At 34.1% G+C, this 16,307-nt stretch overlaps 4 protein-coding genes and 1 pseudogene across 4 annotated transcripts; 2 read left to right on the forward strand and 3 right to left on the reverse strand.

The window, feature by feature from the left end:
- Positions 1-651: 651 nt before the first annotated feature.
- On the reverse strand, positions 652-1,860 carry LOC145585523 (17.6 kDa class II heat shock protein-like). The gene is made up of 2 exons (XM_081642222.1): positions 1,489-1,860; positions 652-948 (listed from the first exon to the last, which is right to left on the reverse strand). Exons 1-2 carry the CDS (start codon positions 1,717-1,719, stop codon positions 652-654), a joined length of 528 nt encoding a protein of 175 aa, XP_081498348.1. The 5' UTR covers positions 1,720-1,860.
- A 2,374-nt stretch (positions 1,861-4,234) lies between these two features.
- LOC145584392 (agamous-like MADS-box protein AGL62 pseudogene) lies at positions 4,235-4,915 on the forward strand (annotated as a pseudogene).
- Positions 4,916-5,421: 506 nt separating this feature from the next.
- Positions 5,422-8,258, reverse strand: LOC145586646 (large ribosomal subunit protein uL3c-like). Its single transcript, XM_081643534.1, has 3 exons — positions 8,161-8,258; positions 6,907-7,535; positions 5,422-5,871 (listed from the first exon to the last, which is right to left on the reverse strand). Exons 2-3 carry the CDS (start codon positions 7,526-7,528, stop codon positions 5,582-5,584), a joined length of 912 nt encoding a protein of 303 aa, XP_081499660.1. The 5' UTR covers positions 7,529-7,535; positions 8,161-8,258; the 3' UTR covers positions 5,422-5,581.
- A 1,067-nt stretch (positions 8,259-9,325) lies between these two features.
- On the forward strand, positions 9,326-13,361 carry LOC145585524 (SEC12-like protein 2). Its single transcript, XM_081642224.1, has 10 exons — positions 9,326-9,659; positions 9,881-9,975; positions 10,462-10,612; positions 10,992-11,083; positions 11,180-11,279; positions 11,532-11,607; positions 11,703-11,823; positions 12,440-12,556; positions 12,643-12,710; positions 12,835-13,361. Exons 1-10 carry the CDS (start codon positions 9,411-9,413, stop codon positions 12,933-12,935), a joined length of 1,170 nt encoding a protein of 389 aa, XP_081498350.1. The 5' UTR covers positions 9,326-9,410; the 3' UTR covers positions 12,936-13,361.
- Positions 13,362-13,592: 231 nt separating this feature from the next.
- LOC145585525 (heavy metal-associated isoprenylated plant protein 4-like) lies at positions 13,593-15,265 on the reverse strand. Its single transcript, XM_081642225.1, has 4 exons — positions 15,074-15,265; positions 14,378-14,559; positions 14,115-14,202; positions 13,593-14,032 (listed from the first exon to the last, which is right to left on the reverse strand). The coding sequence occupies exons 1-4, from the start codon at positions 15,168-15,170 to the stop codon at positions 13,707-13,709; spliced, it is 693 nt and encodes a 230-aa protein (XP_081498351.1). The 5' UTR covers positions 15,171-15,265; the 3' UTR covers positions 13,593-13,706.
- Between the last annotated feature and the right edge of the window lie 1,042 nt (positions 15,266-16,307).

Consider the following 16,307-nt stretch of genomic DNA (forward strand, 5'->3'; position numbering starts at 1 on the left):
TAAAATTTTCATGTCGGTAATAGTATAGAGTAATATATTACGTAGTAGTTAGAAACCATAAAAATATTAATTAATTAATTGTGTTCTTGGACTTTTATAATTTTTTTTTTGCATATGCTTCCGTATTACTCTGTAGGTTTGGAAGTTTTTCGCCTTAAACATAACATACTTGAGTAGAAGAAAAGTATCAATTAAATTCAGTAGTGTCATTCATAAACTTTAAGCAACGTACATTGATTAACTAGAATGAAGAGAAAACGTGCATCAATACAAATATACAATAAGAGTAAAGATGAAAAGCATAATATTCATAAACTTTAATTTCCTATAATTATAAAATAGATGTACTTCGAATTTTTTAATTTTTACTTTTTTCACTAGACTTTTTATGTCATAAAGGAAGAAATTAACCCCTTGAGATGTAGTCCATAATAATCAAGTCAAGATGAAAAGCATGAAATTCGTCTCTAAAGCATGTGCTATTGTAATAAGATGTACTCTGTCGTCTATTATCAATCCACAATATGTTACATCAATAATTACCCAATACATCCATGTAAAACACAATACATTACAAAACCAACAAATCAATGATTTCAAGAATATTGTTGTATACATAAACAAAGAATGTTATGTCAAGATATATATTTATCAAGTAATGGTAATATTTGTAAGAGAGTTGGGGTTGGACTGTTCAACTTCAGCAATAGACAGCTGCTTGTTAGTCTTCTTGGCAACAATAATGGAGAGCACTCCATCTTTGTAAGCTGCCTTGATATCTTCATGGCTAGCATCTGCTGACAATGTAAACTTCCTCATGTACCTTGCTCTCCTTCTTTCTACCCTTATCACCTTCACCCCCTCGTTCCCCGTTGTCGTCGGCTCTCCGATGATCTGCTTCTTTTTCTTCTTTCCTGATACATGAAGTATCCCTTTTTCTACCTTCACCTGTTTATCATCATCATATAATTTAACACATTAACACCGCGCATATAACTGTGTACGTGCGTCAAATATGTGTTGATATTTGTCCAATATGTGCCCAAGTAATTCTTGGCTTAATAATTTGAACACAACATAATCTATATTTTGATTATATTTTTGATGGGGTGATCTATTGCTCCATAGTTTATTATTCAACTTTATTATATCAAAATATATAGCACAGAATTCTATTGATGAATTATCGAAGTGGACCAATTCTACAACCTATATATGATTGTTGTGACTTTACACAGTAACGTTGTATCGTTCCAATTTTATCAATCAGATGTTCCTAAAAAGACACGCATAAATGGTCATGCATATATTTTTATACTAGATACATTTGAGAAATCAAGGAATGAATTTATCCTATTACATGAACACATTTATATGATGTGTGCATGCTTCATCTTTACAAAGAACAAGTAAATTACCAATTAAAAGAACAAAAAAGGAGATCGAAAACGGGTAATAATAATTAATGTAACAAGAGTGGTTACATACCTTAATGTTGTGAGCATCAAGACCAGGCATATCAAGAATAAAGGAGTAAAAAGAAGGGTGTTCATAAATATCAGCTGGTGTTCTCAATGTTGTCTTCTGTTGATCATTCTTCTTTCCACCACCATTCATCTTCCCTTGATTATCTCCTTCTGCTTTATTATCTTCCCTTAGATAATCATGATTATCATTCACTAATCCTACTTTCTCCATTTCTTTTGACACTTCCTCCATTAATCTGATTATCTATTAACTTATTATTTGACTTATTATCTTAGGACTAGTGTATATCATCATCATCATCATCATCATATATAGGCAAGTTTAATAGAGGTATCTAGAATATATTATTTTATAAGTTGGCCTGTTCTATGCTTCTAGATAATGTTACATCAAATTGTGATATGCTGCCATGTTCTATGATGCTTAGCTTTCACCTTTGTGAAGACTTGGTTTTTGAAAAGTATTTTTCTCCAAAATATCGATCACTTTTTATGTACCTGATTTTTACTTAACTTATTAGAATTTATTTTATATGAACTTGTGTTAGAACCCGTTACACCTTAATAGAATTTATTTTAGTTGTAACTCGTGTATCTCTTATATATCATCATTATTAGAATTTATTTTTCCTAAACAAGCGGGCCTTAGCATTACAATAATGCAAAGTCAGCTTATTGGGTGGGTTGGAGCGGGTTAATATTAACCAGGCCAATAATTAAATGAAAAGAAAATTTTAATTTTGACACTATAGTATCCGAGTTCAATGTCCAACAAAAAAAAATGATTTTACTCGTTTGAAATTTTTAATCATCTTTCTCTTGTACGGTTCAATGTGGACCGCGATTAATGTATGTTTTCACATTGATGTATTAATTTGACACTCTAATTTTTTTTTTTTTTTGGAAACAGTACATTATCTCATATAATTCCTATAAATATTATTTGTTCACATATGTAATACAGAGTAATATTTTATTTATCATATCATTGTATTAAGGTGTGATCTCTAAAACAACAATGGGAATATATCATTATCCAAAATGAATAATCAATCAATATTAATGTACATTCACCCTTAAGGCTACATATATCATTACCCAAAATGAATGACTTGCATATACATATATAAAGCATAGTTTAGCCGATAGAAGATCCTAACATAGGATTCTGACAAATTAATAGAGAAGAGTGAATAGAATGGCTTGATTATTATTCATCAATAGGTAGAGTATTTATACAAAACCTAAGAACATAAGATAGAAAACAATCTTCCTAAAAGATAAACTTAAATAATATCTTAACATATAATAAACCTAAATATATTATTCTCCTAATAAGATCAATACGGAAAATATATCACACATATATTTTCCGATATTATCTCTAACACCCTCCCGCAATCGTAACGGCAGTAACACGAACGTTGCGATTGGAAATTCTTCAAATTGTTGAAGCCGAGATGCACACTTCTTGTGATGTCGCCTTCAATTTTTTTTCTTTTCTTCAATGATGAGAACGTTCATCTTTTCGAACTCATCTGTCATCAATCAAACAGGAACGTCATTCTTTTCGAACCTGCAAATATAACAATTTTTGGTTTTTCCAGAGCAAAACCGAGCTCCAATCAAATATTGGTTTTTCAGAGTAAACCACACTCAAATTTCTCATTGGTCTTTCAGAGTAAACCATACTCAAATTTCTTATTGGTTTTTCAGAGTAAACTACACTCAAATCTAAAGGAGCAAAATCATGCTCGAATAAACTCACAAAAAAGAAAAAAATTGCACAGCGGAATTTTTGGGTAAAATTTATGAATCCCGCCGGTGAGTTTAATTTTCTAACCCACCGGCAGGGGGAATTTTTGTGAAGTATCCCAAGATCTAACCTGCTCTTGATACCATGACAAATTAGAGAGAAATAGAATATAATGGCTTTTGTATTGCTTGTTTATTATTCATCAATAGGTTGAGTATTTATACAAAACCTAAGAACATAAGATAGAAAACAATCTTCCTAAAAGATAAACTTAAATAATATCTTAACATATAATAAACCTAAATATATTATTCTCCTAATAAGATCAATACGGAAAATATATCACACATATATTTTCCGATATTATCTCTAACAGATTCTAATAACTTCAAATTCAATGCCATTGTCTAAATATGAAACTTTTATGGCTTAGTTGTACAAATGTAACTATGTTGTTTTTACACAAAAATCAAAATTAAAAGTTGAATATGTCTCATATAGTCATGTAGTAACACCTACATACAATAAAAGCAATAAAGAATTTACAAGGTAACGAAGGAAAAAAAAAAAAGTATATATAATACTAGAATTAAGGGGAATCCCAAGTACAAACATAGTAATATGTTATTTCTTATAACTGAAATAAATACACACATAATTGAAACATAATTGACTTTTAGAGGTCAAATGCTTCTCTATGTGTTTTGGTTGTTTTATGATTAAATCTATCTGGTTTAATTCACAGTGAACATTTGATGCACAATGCTTACAAACTAAATGATATTAAATCTCCATAATGAGAAAAATATTAATTAGATAAGATATTTTAAACTCCTAAATCTGCAATAATTGGTAAAGAAGTAATGAAATTAATTTTAAAGCCTCCTTAAGAACCACATATTACCCTTTAAATACCCCCTCAAGTTAATCTCATTTCTTAGCAGCTACACAAATTAGCTTTGTCATGTCTATTCTTTCCAATTCTTCTAACATGGCAAAGAAGGAATCGAGAGGTCGCCAAAAGATAAAAATGGCTAGGATTAAAAACCCGAGTCATAGACAAGTTACCTTCTCAAAACGCCGTCTAGGGTTGTTTAAGAAGGTTAGTGAAATATGCACTCTTTGCGGTGTAGAAGCCATTGTAATAGTTTTTTCCCCTGGCCAAAAAATTTTCTCTTTTGGATACCCAAATGTTGATTCTATAGTCGATCGTTACCTTAGTCGTAACCCTACAAGTCGACAAACATCGAGCAGTGGTACCAAATCTGAAGGCATTGGAGGTCAACAAAGCTCTACTATGCGCGAACTCAACTTGCAGTTAACCAAAATTCTTGATCTCCTAGAGGCTGAAAAGAGTAGGGGAGATGTGTTTAACACCTTAATGAGGAAGCCTAACCAATGTTGGTGGGAGGCACCTATCGATAAACTTGGCTTGCATGAGCTCGAAATTTTGAGTGCTTCAATGGAAGATCTTAAGAAAAATATAGCTAATCAATCTATGTTTCTTGAGAAAACACTTTCTTCTTCATCAACTTTAGGCAGGAATAAAGGTAATGGCGCCGGAGTTTCTGATCAACAACATTTTGACCTTAAATCTATTGAGGCCAAAATTGAAGGTTTTGCTCTTCCTGATCATCTAATTGGCAGCTTTCATGCACCAAAATTCTTTTGATATTGCCTCTGTTTTTCTGTTTTTTGACTAGCATCTCACTAGTCCTACCTACTGGTTTTTTTTCCTCGTTTTCGCTACGGTTGTTTTTTCCTCGCTTATGCTATGGATGTTTTTTTTTTGTTCTTCCTATGTTGAAATAATTTCACATCAGGAAACTATCTACAAGTTCAGTATGTAATAAATTTTCTTCATGCAATAAAAGTAGCAGAGATTCTTCTATTTGGTTTTGGCTGTCTACATATCACTCCTACTGTTACATTTTGCCTAAATCTATCATTTACTGACAGCTACTCATATTAATTACCATTTTTTGGTTACCTTATTTTGCTATGATTATTATTGCAATGATTTATATTAAGGCCATAAAGTATTGAAACTTAAATTTTCAAGCTAATGGCATATGAAATCAGACAAGTAGTGTCATAAAAATATCTTACTGTCATCGAAATTGTTTGAATCTCCGAATTTCATGTGTTTAACTGATATTGCTAAATGAAGAAGATCAATAAATACAGAAAACGGGAATGACAATAAACCAATGTTAACAGACAAGACTCATGAGATATACAGCGAAAATTACAGCATGCTCTTTGTTTTAACATAAGATCAGCAAAAGATCTACAGCCGTAAAAAACATAACTAAAAAAAAATAACCTTCTACATGGTCTAATTCTTTGGAATGTTTTTGCCGACAATTTTTGCTGGTGCTAGCCGCAAGAGGTTTCCTGGTTTACCAGGTAAGGCCCCTTTGATCATGACAACACGAAGATCAGTGTCAACCTTCATGATCTTCAGCTTACGGATCTTTGTTTTTGTTCCTCCCATCCTTCCAGGCATTTTCTTGCCTTTGTATACATGACCTGGAGTTGTTCCAGCTCCAATGGATCCCAAGGCTCTATGACTTTTCGATCCGTGAGTCATAAGACCTCTCTTGAAGTTGTGCCTTTTGATTCCACCTGTGTACATAACAAATTCAGAGCAATGCAAATTTACTCTGCATCTTTGTGACCAGGGCAGCATGATGAACTCATATCAATAATAGACAGCTAATACACAGGCAGAGAAAGACAATATGATAAGTTGATAACTGATTAACTGATAAGAGATACATGAGATATCAAGTCAACAATTACCAACAACGCCAAACCAAGTAATCCGTACAGAAAATCTATTATCTATCAAGTCTTTTGGTTTCTGGTTTTTGGTATTTGACGATATTGTGTACAGATGCAACTTGGATCTAGGAACAAAGCAGACAGCTACATTGTATGCAGATTTAGGAGGTTCTGTCGCCAGCTGCTACATGGAGGTAAACTAGAAGGTTTGGTTGAGTGTTTAAGCTGCTTGTGTGGCAGAACAAGCTGCTAATGCTGTTACTTTAGAGCACACTGGTTTACACATTTCATCATCAGATGATCAAAAAATAACCTTGGGTGCACCATTGCACCCAGGTGTATTGAATTTTCAACAGTTGCTATGGTATGCTATTGCTATATTTTGTGAAATATAAGTGGCATCAGTATCAGGTAAGTTATTTGTGTTTGGTGTCCTTCCTAGGAAATTCATGAGGGGAGAATATAAAGCCTGCCTTGTTTTTGTCTTTGGGGATGGTGTTTCAGTAGCTGGTATGATCGCCCTATTTTTTTCCTAAGTACCTAGCTCCATTTTTTGAATCAGAAAAGAGTTATCAATTATTCCTAGACTAGATGCGTCCTAATCGCATCAAAGCCCTAAGAACCACTCGAAGACAAAAACATGTATAGGCTATGTTGTTACATTCTGAAGCCCATCTTTGGACTGAAAAACCTATAAAAGAGACTTCCTTGTTGAAGGTAAATTTCAGACAAATGTCAAAATGTTCAACAAGTTTTAAAGGTAGACCAGTAATTACTTGCACTCATCAATTAACCTTATCAGCAATTGTAAAACATACTAAAGACAATTAGCAACAAGATAAATATATTGGAGAGAACATGAGTGAGAGAGAGAACCTTGGAACCCTTTTCCGATGGTTGTACCAGAGACATCCACCAGATCACCTTCCTTGAAGAGATCCTCGAACAATATTTTCTGACTAGGAGTGAAGTCATCTACAGATACAAGCCGAAACTCCTGAAGATGACGCATGGGAATGATGCCAGACTTGTTCAGGTGCCCAAGCTCAGGCATGGAGAGCTTACGATCCCTAACCCTCTCATAACCCACTTGCACTGCATTGTACCCATCTGTCGACTTCGTCTTCACCTGAGTCACTATGTTTCCCTCCTTGAACCCTACAACAGTGACAGGAACTACAGTACCATCCTCCTCGAAAAAACTCATCATTCCTAGCTTAGTACCCATGACACCAACCCCAGCCTCCACACTCATGTTAATCTCCAAACCCCCAATTGCTCTTCTTAGTGGTGTAGACCTAGGGCTGACAGATTTTAGTTTGATAATCTGATTGGGGGAGCAAAGAAACGACGAAGACAGACGCAAGGACTGAAACTTAGGAGTGCCCTTGACCGAACATGACGAAGATACAGTTTTCGAATAGTTCAAGCTCCGTTTACTGGTCGAATAAGTGCAGCTACTACTTTTTACAGACAATGTGGGTGAAATTGCTGCCATGATGGCACTGTAAACACAGAAAGACCCACAAAAGTTGAACCGAAATCAATGAATGTTCCAAGGAAAATGCAGCAAGATGTTAAATTTGATTTCGAAATGAAAATCTAAGTCTTAAAGCAGAAAACTGTATATATTGAACAACAAATTGGGTAAATTATAATTAGAAAAGCCAAACTACTCGACAAAATTATTCCACCAAATCAATAATTATCTCACATTTCAACTAATATGAACCTTCATAATCATCTGAGCTGATAGAAATATCAAAATTTTCAGAAAATTAAACAAAAATTACCCCACCAATTAGGTGAAAATATGCGCAATTTCAACAATTCCCACTAAAAAATATAATTACCCATGTTCTAATAAAGGAAAATTCGTAACACCAGTTTAAATTCAACATTGTTAGCTAAATAAAAAGCATAATATCAACTGAAAAGAGCCCAAATTCGAATTTTTTTTGCCAGTAACTATAAATTATAATGACCCAATCGAGAATTACATTAATGAGAAATTGAAATTTAGAGCTTACAAATTGTGATTGTAGAACTAGAAACTCAAAAATGGGAAGTAGGAGAGAGAAAAAAGCAAGAAGAAAATGCAGAAAGCAGGAAGAAATGGAGGAGGCATACCTTTCTGCAGTGAGCAACTTCGCAAGTGGAGAAATGAGAGAAGGAAGAGGATAATGAAGATAGATAAGGAACAATATGTCTCGTGATTTGCACGTGGTTTTGTATCGGTCTAGCCCAATTACGTACTACTTTACTTTGTGTTTTGGACTTTTGGTTATTTGTATTGGGCTAGTGGTTGACGTATAATTTTGTCATTTTAACTTAACTTGGGAATCAAATGAGATGGTAGAAGTAGATCAATTGAATTGTTAAGTAATAGGAGCTTGTTAATTAATTACATTCTTTTGGATGGTTGTATGGTTGTTTTATACCGTACTAAGTATGATTGTTTTATTAAAATATGTTTAATTAAGTATGAATTATTTTGTGGATGTCAAATAGTAGTTTATTTAATTAAGTTTGAAATTGAAATTTGCCTACTCTTGAGAATAGCTTTTATGATGTACAAACAATCTGAGAGGATTAAGATAATTATAATTAATTGTGAATCACTACATCTTACTTCTATTTTTTGTGAAACCTATCTTAAAATCAACTTAGTTGAGCTTATTTTCCTAAAATAAACCTAAAAGAATAGAGTTGAAAATACATAAATCCATCTTTCATAACTAAGGATTCGTTTGACATCACTGTGGTTTTCTATTTTTTTGGTTTTTAGTTTTCAAAATCATATGATATACTCCCTCCGTCCCATAATTTGGTGCATATTTCTCAAAAAGAACGGTAATTAAGAAGAATTGTGGAAATAGGGGAATATACTATTGGAAAGATAAAAAGTGAAAAATATTAGATGGGAATAATAAAAAGAAGAGAATATTTATATGAAAAAAAATAGAGAGATATTTTTTTGATATATGTGTATTTTGTATGGGAAATATAAAAAGTAACTAATAATTATATTCTAAATCTAGAAATAGGCACAATATTTTGGGACACTAAAAAAACGAATACATACACGAGGAGTATATCATATAATGAATTTAAAATTAGTCAAACTTATTAAAATCATGATAAATAACTGAAAACTAAAAAGTTAAAACACATTTTTCTTGTTACTTGTTTTTGTTTTTTTTTTATTTAAAAATAAAAAAATAAAAAAAAATAAAAACCAAAAACGACATCAAAGAAGTCCTAAAAAAAAGAAAAAAAAGTTGAATACTCGAGCTTGAATAGCGTTGAAAGCTGAAAGATAAAAATTCGACTCCACAAAGCAGAGCAAGAGAAGCGAGAAAGTAAAGAGAGAGAAAAGAATGGAGCTTCCCAACACCCAGAGATACGGTGTTCCTCTCTACGGAGCTTCCTGGGTTCCATCCCACGCCATTAGATCCACCAATTCCGCCGATCCTAAATCCGACGACGCCGACGCCGATAAACCCGTCGACAATCCGTCGGAATTTCTCGTCCTCGCCGGCGGCGGCGGTGAAGGCCGTAGTGGTATTCCCAATGCTGTTCTCCTTTCCGAATTCGACTTCGCTGCTAATTCTCTCTCCCCGGAACCTGTAAGATTATCGCTAATTTCGAAAATTTTCTGAATCACGATTTTCGAAATTTTGTTTGTGAAAGATTGGAATTGATCGTGTTTTCATCTGGAGATTCTAAAATTGTGTGATTGAATTGTGAATTTAGGTTAATTAGATGATTAATTGATTGAATTTATGGTTCAGAGGTTTTAGTGTGATGTGGAGGTGATTGATTTTTGGTATTTTTGTGTGTGATTTAGGTTTTTAGAGTTGGAACTGCTAATGAATTGCCGTACAGAATGGCTGTTCATCCTCGAGGTGACGGTCTTATTTGCTCTTTTCCCAATAGTTGCAGGTAATCTAATTTCCGAGGCCTTATTGTTCGCTATTAGATTTGTTTTGAATTATTTGATGTATAAGATGTTAACTATGGATGGATTTTTGATCATTTGTTTGAAAAAGTGGATCAATAAGATTGTACATTAGACTCAATGTGAGCAATTTATGTTGGACAGTTTCAATTTGATTTGAAAAAAGTTTTGCATTTGCAATTTGATTATGTTGTTACCACATCATTTGTATATTAAATCAAATTTCTTTGAAGAAGTGAGGCAATCAGAACTTGGGAAGTACTCCGTATTATTTAACTTACATTTAGTCATAGCTGTAAGCTGACATTGGTCATTTTCATATGAGTTGTACTTGCAGCTTATCCGTTTTCGTATAACATAGAGGATTGCACAATGTTGTCTCTCTGCAACAGTGCAACTATCTGTACAAGTGTGGATGATTCTTGTGTGTCAAACAGATAGCTAATCTAAACCTTCTTTGATTTTCATAGGTGGTTTGATTGGGACATGACTAATGATAATGAAAATGGAAGACTGGGTTTAGTATCATCTGACAAAGTGAGTACTAAGTTGGAAGATGTTGGCCAACAATTGGCTTTAACATTCAGTGAGGATGGCTCTTTACTTGCTGCTGGCGGTGAGGTAAATATGATTCTCTACATTTCTGCTCATGTTGAATAAATAATTGAGTAGTATGTACTCTGATTTTCTTTGCTTAAATTGGTAATTTCTTTGTTCATGTATGTAGTACTGTTTATGCTTCTTAGCGAGCTCCATCTTTATTCTTCATGAAAATATTCTGATGTTCTTCTTCTCCTCGCCTCCTCGGTTCCTTAAGTGTATTGCTAATTAAAGAAAAGTTTCATGATTATTGAGTGTAAGGAGTCTCTCTTATCATTGCATTGGGATATATAACCATTTTAAATGTGTGGAAAGAATCGATATTTAACTTCATGGTTTTCGTATGTCAGAGTTCTTATGATATAAAATGATATGATTTTCCGATTTTTTTGCAGTACAGGATGGCAAAATAAGGGTCTTCAAGTGGCCTAGCTTGGAAGTTCTATTTATTGAGGAGAAAGCATATACGTCTGTGAAGGATCTACATTTCAGGTTCATAATCTTGCTGCTTTAATTATATATGGTCAAATCTTAGAACTATAAATCATGTATGTGAACTTTATATATTGTTGCATTTCTATTTTGCAGTATAGATGGAAAGTATTTGGTCTCTGTAGGAAGTGGTGGTCCTTGCAAGGTTTGGGATGTAACCTCATCAAAAGCCGTAGCTTCTTTAGCCAAGGAGAATGTGAGAATTGTAACCCTTTTTATTATGTTTTCGATTTTCTTTGTAAGTTGTAGTCGCACTTGTTAAATAGTGTCTTATATATTCAACTATAAGACTTTTGATTCAGACCTGCCTGTGGCCCTGTACCCTTTTTTTTTTAATAATGATGTCAAGTACCTCATATATGTTTCTCTTAGTTTATAATCTAGGTTTTCAATATGGTTCTAGCCCTTTAACCTGCATTTGTTTCTGACTTGGTAATGTTTGGTGCAGGACGAAATTTTTAGGTTTTGTAAATTTTCTCAAAGTAGTGAAAGGGGCCAGGTTCTTTACACACTTGCTATGCGAGGTAAAGTTTTTTTTTTGCCAATTACCACTGTACTCTTGTGATCTTCCAGAAGAGATATCTTTCAATGGTTAGCAAACTTTTCTTTTAAAATGTAGGTAAAGGTGGGAGTATTATATCCTGGAACACCAAATCCTGGAAAAGAATAACTTCGAAGCATATTGTCCGGGATGCAGTTACAGCATTTAATGTCTCAGTTGATGGAAAGCTCCTTGCCATGTAATTGTTAATTTTTTTTTCTTTCATTTTTCTTCCTCCCCAACCTGGCAACCTCCCCTACTATTTCCCTTCCCTGTAGACTCACGGAGCTTTTGCACTATTGATCAGTTTCTCTGTGTGTTATAATTTGGAATACATATTTGTAGAATGTGTAGGGCTAGTCGTTTGTGAAGACCCCCTGTGTTTATTGATTAATTTGAGAACTTTTGGATCCATTTTCTCCTTAATATAACATCTGCTGTCATTATGAAATTAAAACTCCTCTAAGGAGTCAAAGACTGTTCTGCCTTTGTGTTCTTGCTCTTTTTATATATTTTTTGTGTGTGTGTGTGCTGTGTTTGTGTGTGTTGGTGTATATCAGCTGTCCAAAAATGAGATTACTACTGAAATATTTGGATCAACCTTTTTTGGGGCACTGAATTCAATACAGTAATTTGTTATGTAGTTATGCACTTGTGCTCCCTTGAATGAAGCTAGGTTGGTGTACTGGTAGAGGGCATCAGGGCAAGATGGGAAATTTTGGGCTGGTTGAAGGTCCTACAACATATGCTTGTATAATTGTATGTGTATATATTGTATGTTTGCTTAAGATTTTCCATTTGATGTATACTTGTAGTGGGACCAATGAAGGGGACCTTCTGGTTATAAATTCGTCAAAGATGCAAGTCCAGATGAATGTAAAGAAAGCACACTTGGGTCTGGTAACTGCTTTGACGTTCTCACATGATTCAAGGTTAGGAACCCTTGCCTTTCATCCTATTTAAATCATCTGTTTTTACGAGTTTAGAGTTAACATTGAAGTTATTGCTCTATGTTCAGGGCTTTGGGTTCTGCTTCCATGGATTCAAGTGTCAGAGTGACACTGGTTCAAGACAAAAGCGCCAATGGTTTGTCCTTACTCTGATTCGAAACTTAAATTACATCTCTATTCATCAAAAGTGCATTGAAATTTCTCCTTAGTAGAATCATTCTAATATGTTCGAGTCCTGAAGTTTATTTTCGTGGATGCAGGTTTCAACTATTGGATCATCATCTTCATTTTACTAGCTATTGCCATGTACTACTTGATGAGTCAAGGATTGATTCCAGGATACATACCCAAGTCTGACTAATGGATTTTTTTGACATGTCAAAAAAGTTTCACAATGATGCATCATGGTTGAGATACATTGAAGCCTCACTTTCATGTAGAACATGTCTAAAATTCATCCAAGATTTCTTTGTACGAACTGCTTTATATGTTGTTTAAGAATTCTGAAGGATGGAAGCGTGGCACAGACTAACCTTAATAATGTATTTATATTATTCTATTAGACAATTGAATTTTTTTGTGAGAGAAAAAAACATAATAAGTAAAACATGATATGTCCTTATTCCTAAACAAGTTAACATAGATTTTTTCTTTTTTTTTTTTTTTTTTTTTACACAAGTACATACAAATTTTCATATAGCTGATGAGAGTCAAGGGTGAATATATATGCATACTCGATTTATGTTCCAATCAAAATAATAAAACTTGGCATATGAATTAATCCTTCCGTCTTAGAGTATTCTTTTCTTTAATTGTTTTGGTGCAATTTCGAGTATAATACTAATATAACCCCCAAAAACATGTTCTATGTTTTTCAAGATTGGTAATTGTTTTTATACAGGTTGTGAAACGATATTTTTTTTTTCCCCCTCATGAAATGTATGGTTTTTCCGATTAAACCTAAAATAAACATAAACTGGGCGAGAGACTGGTAATTGAACACTTATATAGCCTTTGGTATTATATACATAAACATACTGGGACATTTTACAAGTATAATCATGGTGTGTAAATGATTTAAGAATATATCGCGTTAATCATGTAATTACACACATCGTGTAGGAGTGTGTTCTTACATTATAGAACAAGCATTTGGATCTTCGTCACTGAACCACTGAGGAGCATAGACGTAGTGAATAATGTAAGGAGTATTACTTGCTTTAAGCTTCTCTTGCACACCTTTCACTTCTTCAACGTCAATGACTTTCTTTGTGGTTTTCGTTTCCTCTACCTTCTTGATCTCTTCTTTCTTCTCTTCCTTCTTTATTTCCTTGGCAGTTACGAGTTCTGCATGTTTGTGGAATTTACTTCGTATGTGCTTAACCAACTTCTCACTTTCAATTGTACCCTCAACAGCAAGAGTCTGAGCTTTCATATCCGATTTAACATTATAGATCCCTGTTAATAACACACGGAAAGATAAACACAACTACACAAGGTACGTTTATTTTCTTTCATCCAAAAATAGTCGTCGTTTTACCTTTATGTCTTAATAACTTCCTACGAAGATCAGCCTCGCACTGCTCACAATGCAGATGTACCTTCACAGTATGGGTGAATACAGCCACCTGCAAAATCCAAAAGGAGGAAGTTCTGAGTGTTTTTTTTCCCGGTGCAAAGGATGTTCTTAATGATCACAATTATAATATATTTTGTATAAAACACATATGTATAGAATATGAAATTTCTAATTAATTAGGGCTACTTTAGATATGCCTCAGAATAAACCTACAAATTACTTACTTCTTTGGTCTCCTTGACAACTTTCTCTACCACAACTGTATGTTTGAAATTTTCTTCTACTTTTAGTAACTCTACCTTCCTCTTGCTCAACCTCTCTAGCTTCTGGTGGATCTTCTTCGAATCGAATGCTCCCACAACCTTTACTTCACTCTTCTCGAAGTGCACATCCACAGCACGAACTCCTGCATATTCAATACATGGCAATTGGTTCAGAAAAAGAGCATTGAATGATACATCACGGCATTTAATTACTAAAAATGCAAAGGAAAATGGCACAGGCTGTTGTGGTGGAATTGTGATGCAGGTTGCAATATTTGGAATGTGAGGACTAAGTTTAAAATTTTGACCTCATTAGTTTTGAAGACTACATAATATTGTAATATTGGCCTTGGTGCTTCATTGATCTCAGCATGGTAAAGCCGTAAGGGCAGGCCATAGCCAAAAGAAGTCTGGACCGTTTGGCTGACACCTCATGGCAAAGGAGGTGCACCCAAACCTGGTAAATCAGGCTGTCCCGTACCATAAGAATGGCTTAACCAATCGGGTTGGCAAATAGGCTGCCGAATTCTAATCAGGCTAGACCATATGGCATCAGTTCTACAAATCTACATTGCTTTTATTTTGATACACAACACTACTTTGGATATCTATTCTTAGTTTCTTACCTTTAAATCACAAGGGAACAGCAACATGTACCTTGGATTTTCAAAAGGGGGCTCCTGATCTTATGAGCACATTCAGGACAATGCAGATTAAGTTTATAGAAGGCTGCAGAGACACCTCCTTTCGCCATTTACGTTTGCTCTGCACAGAACAAGCCCTGGCGATTTATGATTATCAAGGATAATTAGTAAATGAAAACACAGTGATCCTATGTATAGATAACAATTGCAGGAGAAGACTATTCCTGATTTTGTTGCCACCTTAGTAGACAGATACTCAAAATGTTAGCAATGTTTGGGAAAACGGTAGGTGGGAATTTGCTGTGGGTAGCTCACTTGCTTCTGGAAACTTAAACTTACAGCAACAATGGATTCTGTAAACAAAACTAGTACCAGAACATTCTTACAAACCCAAAAACTTGTTTTACACCATACATTAGCACACTTGGTCAAAATATTAACCACTTTAAATTTGTCAAAGTGGCTAACTGTGAGATGAAGTAGTTGGTTATGGGCAACTTACATTTGAATTTCCTGTCACTATGGTCTTTAAGAGATTAATTAATGTGGTGAACTAAACAAAAGGTAGAGGCAACCATATGGTTTAGTCAACATGGGCCGACCAGGTCAATGACCACGAACCAATATGACAGTCCGTCCATGGAATGATCATGAGCTAAATCGAGATCAAGGACGAAGCATCTCAACACTTGAGAAAAATCGCAAACAAGTACAGAGCAAGGCTAATGAACGAACACATCTGTGCTTAGTTTTTGCATACTTCAGCAGGTTCAGAAAATTGTGTTACACAAAATTTTATTTTTAAATAAATTCACCAAAAAATAAAAGGAACTAACTTTTCCTTGGAATTGTATAACATAGTCAACATTTATTACATTGGAAAAACATTGACGTTCTCAACCAATAATTGCAACATAGAATACACCAAATAAATAGAGAATAATATGTCAACAGTAGCAGTAACAAACCTACCAACAAACCACCTCGCTTGTGCTATTGCAACTATCAACCCAATGACAGCATAATTTATGAGTGATCCATTTTGGTAACTCGACCTGCTACAACTTAACTTTCTGATAAAAGAGCCCCATCCATTTACAAAGATAAAAAGCGATGATCAATGAAGGGCCACATGTTAGAGAATGAGTCTCGTAAAACCAGGGAAACAGTCACGTCAAAGCCGACATACCTACTACCAGAAAGAGCAAAGTCATCCCTTGATCTTAAACATAATGTCACATAAGTAA

Source organism: Chenopodium album, chromosome 16 (genome assembly GCF_948465745.1).
Source record: "Chenopodium album chromosome 16, dcCheAlbu1.1, whole genome shotgun sequence".
Taxonomy (NCBI): Eukaryota; Viridiplantae; Streptophyta; class Magnoliopsida; order Caryophyllales; family Amaranthaceae; genus Chenopodium; species Chenopodium album.